At 47.0% G+C, this 3,846-nt stretch overlaps 1 protein-coding gene across 1 annotated transcript; it reads right to left on the minus strand.

Annotated features, from left to right (window-relative positions):
* Positions 1-1,110: 1,110 nt before the first annotated feature.
* LOC118757137 (eukaryotic translation initiation factor 3 subunit C-like) lies at positions 1,111-3,846 on the minus strand (the record flags this gene model as incomplete). Its single annotated transcript, XM_036491876.1, is given in 3 exon segments — positions 1,111-2,376; positions 2,438-2,571; positions 2,573-3,846. Coding segments are annotated over 3 exon segments (2,135 nt in total), but the record flags the coding sequence as incomplete, so codon positions are not given.

Consider the following 3,846-nt stretch of genomic DNA (forward strand, 5'->3'; position numbering starts at 1 on the left):
ACAGCAGCTAAACCCGGCTGTCTGGATACTGTAGCCGCCTCAAAAGCTACCTGTCCAGATTCGGGCCCCAATATCCCGACATGTGGAGACACCAACGACATCTTCACATGCCAGCTTAATCCCACTCAATTAACACCCCTCTCCCTTTGGTCCGACCCAGTTGAAACTGTCCGTTTCTTGGGCCTACCGTTACTTGAGCTTGAAGACAATGATTGATGGATAAAACGAAATAGGCGGGGCTTAGTAGTGTCTCTACAACAACAGCAAGAACGTTCACCAATCGTAGTCGTCAAGCTTAACTAACGGTAAGTCCAGGAAACGTCATCTTTCGCCAGGGCTGAACCAAAGGAATGCGGGTGTTAGCAAAGTGGGTTTAAGTGGACAGGTGAAGTGGTAGTTGCGGTCGTCGGTGAACCTTCACAAGCCAGACATGTATTTGGTATGTCGCGGTCGTGTACAGATAAGTACGAGTTCAGACGGCTGCAAAATTAGTTTTGCATGGCTTCAAAAACAGAGGTCGAGAGAGTCTTGGCACTCGAGAGGGAACATTAAAGTTTACCTCAGGCAGAAGGGTTGGACTATTAATCAACCTGTCATTAATTTTGCGATACATATTATACCTTGCATTTCGCTACGACTTGCTGGTGTAGGCAAATTTATGAGCTTTAGACGACTAGTGTAAGGGGGGGAGATGGCGTGAGGATTCTGGTGCCAAGAGTCGTCTGCTCTAAGCCTAAGGGTATGCACATATCGGCCCGCAGACTGCAGTAACCCGTAAGCAGTCCTGTTATAAATCTCAAATTAGTGGGTGCCGTTAATAGATTGTCGGCCCGCCGTAGGGTCCAAAGGGGTGCTTCCGACTTCAGAATCCGACCTGCTAAATACAACATGTCGATTGGGCCACACTATGGCAGAATTTTAAATCGGTTGGCCGTGAAGAAGTCGTCAGATATATAAATTACGTACTCCGTTGCTCGCTCACTCCTCATTACAATAGAAGGGGAAGCTGAGAAAGAGGAAAACTATCCTTTCTCAGAAGCCCAAGCGCCTTTCAATTTACGTATATCGATTTTGTAAGCTCCCTCGAGAACTTTAATTGAAAGTCACAGCTATTGCGCTTTCCGTTGTTGTATTTAATTTCTTTTTGCAAATGATTATTTTCATTATCTGGTATTCGTACAATTCTTTTCTACATACAATAGTAATATAGATATACATATTCGCAAGTCGATAATAATATGGATGTCATTGGATTATTGATTTATTTGATTTTACAATACAAGCAGTTAATCTTAAATACTCAAATTTAGCATGTTACCAAGGGAGAAACAAATTCATTTACTTAAAATGCAATTCTGCATCGGGTAAAAAATATTTTAAAACATATATGTAGACATAATGAGCCTTCCGTCTCGAAAAAATTGATATGGCGCACTCCCACCCCTATTCACGCAAGTTTGCACAACGCAATGACGCGGGAGTGCGCCAACAGCAGTACACGCCGCTGTTTTCTTTTTTGCTACTTCCTACGCCTTTCACATCTGTTCGCATCATTTAAATTTATATTATAAATAATTTATTTATTGCTGATTTGTTCTACTTCACTGCCTGCTTGCCGAGTCACGGGTGTACCGCTGATGCGCAACGCCTTACTCCTCGATAATATGTTGCTGTTGAATTTGCTGATCGTGGTGTTGTTGCTGCTGCTGTTGCTGATGTTGTTGCTTATTATGATGATGCTGATTGCGTTGGTTGCGATTACGCTGGTTGCGGTTATCGCGACGCTGCCCGCCCCAGTTGCCGCCCTGGTTGTTCTGGTTGCGGTTGTAGCCACGTTCGCGATTTCCCATGTTGCCACGTTGGAAGAAGTTACCCTGTTTCATGTCGAAGACCTTCTCGTTTACATCGACCAAATTGGTGACCTTGTCTACAAACTGCATAGCAAGTGCCTGCAGACGCGACGGTTCCGAGCGGTGCATGACCACAGTTTCGGATGGGTCGTCCAAGCTGGCCATTAGCTCTTCATTGATGATCATCTTGCTGATAAGCGAGTGCACCTTCTGCACTGGCAGCTCGTACATTTGCGCCAGCGAAGGGATGCTCAGCGAGGTGTAGACGTTGGAGTAGGTGAAGAGATATGTGCGCAGCGACTCTTCCTTGATGAATTTCACCAGCATATCACGCACACGTTCGGCCTCATAGAACAGGTCCCACACCTTGGTATTCATTTTCTTGTTGACTATGAAATTGGCGCAGGCGTTCCAGTTGCCGCAACGCATTGCCTTGGCGGCTGCGACGACATGCTCACGCATCGACTCGGGTGGCCCTACGAGCGATTGGCGCTCGGAAGAACGTAGTTGCTGATAGAAGGTTTTGCTGTAGAATGAGAATTCGTTAGCAAAACTTCGATGAAGTAAAATTCTATATGATCCCTTACCTAATCATGCGGCGGCGTGCATCGAACTCGTGTGCAGCAATATAGGGAATTTCCAGCAGCATAGCCGATACCAAATAAACGCATTCGAGCAGCTCTAAGTTAATGTGCATATGGAATGGCATTTGACGCTGTTTTTTCGATTTTCTCCTGCTCGGCGGAGCGTTCGTGCTGTCGCTGTGGGAGCAAACCCTGTGCCAACAACTCCTTCGGCTTGCCGGTCACCATCAAATCGACCAAACAATGATGTGCATCCTTGATATTCTCCTGCCGAAAAGCACACAGGCCCAAGTTGGCCATCATGCGATTATAAAGGATGCGCGTCGATGGATCTGCCGCATCGATGGTGTCTTGCAAGTGCGACATAAGGACCAAGTCACGAGCCTGGAACCAATTGTCGTGCATAGCGTGGTGATAGATGTGCGCCAGTATAGCGCGTGTACGTATGCGGTCAGTGTCGTCGTTGGTGTAGATGAACTTACAGAGCCGGTCCATGATATCAACTGAGGTGACAGTTGTTGGTGGCAGCTCGCCGCGCTTCTTCTTAAGCACTTCAGGATCAAACTTGTAGTACAAATGCTCAATTTTGCGCAGATAAACGCGGCAGCGCTCGTTATTATTCCCAACGCGCTCGAAATACTCCAGAACAGACTCGATGATGCGAGTTACTACAACCTCGTCCTTTAAGCGCGAAACGTAGTCATTGGTGTGTGGGTCACATTCCTTTAAAAGCTTGGTGAACTCGTCGTCTAGACGCTCAACAGCTGCAAGTGAGCAGCCGCGTATTGCATACGGTGGATTGCTAAATTCCTCGTTCTCCTCTTGCACCTCCTCGCTCATGCGAATGTCGTCGTTGGCCAACAAAATCTTCATCATGCTCTGCATAACATCAAGCAATTTGCTCCAATGTTCCAATTTCATGGGTTCGGAGATTTTCTGGTTATAGTCGAAAATGGCCGAAATGATACTGAAGTGAATCTTCACAGCAACGGCATTACCGAGCTCGTGTTGCTCGGCTATGTCGCGCAATTCGAAAAGCAGCTCGATTTGCATGCGACGATCGGTGCGCCTTTTGCCGCGTGCAGCCATAATCTCGGACAATTTCTGCAGCGTCAGGGGCACATCGATTTCGGCATCTTTGTCGAACATCTTCGGCTTCTCAACTGTGTGAGGGAAGACAGTTTCCCATTCACCTTCCTCATCAGCATCTTCCTCGACACGCTTGCGACGCAATTTGGCCTCCTTAGCACGTTTTTCCTTCTTGCGATCTTCCCGATCCTCTTTTTCCTCCCTCTCGCCGGTAGGGCGCTTCAAGAAGCGCTCACGCATATTTTGATATTGGTTCTCATCGTCCGAAGATTCGGATTCGGACTCCGAATCACTACCCCAGTCAATGGAGTCATCCGAATCAT

The sequence above is a fragment of the Rhagoletis pomonella genome, unplaced genomic scaffold (assembly GCF_013731165.1).
Source record: "Rhagoletis pomonella isolate Grant_MI unplaced genomic scaffold, Rhpom_1.0 Rhpom_scaffold_14687, whole genome shotgun sequence".
Lineage (NCBI taxonomy): Eukaryota > Metazoa > Arthropoda > Insecta > Diptera > Tephritidae > Rhagoletis > Rhagoletis pomonella.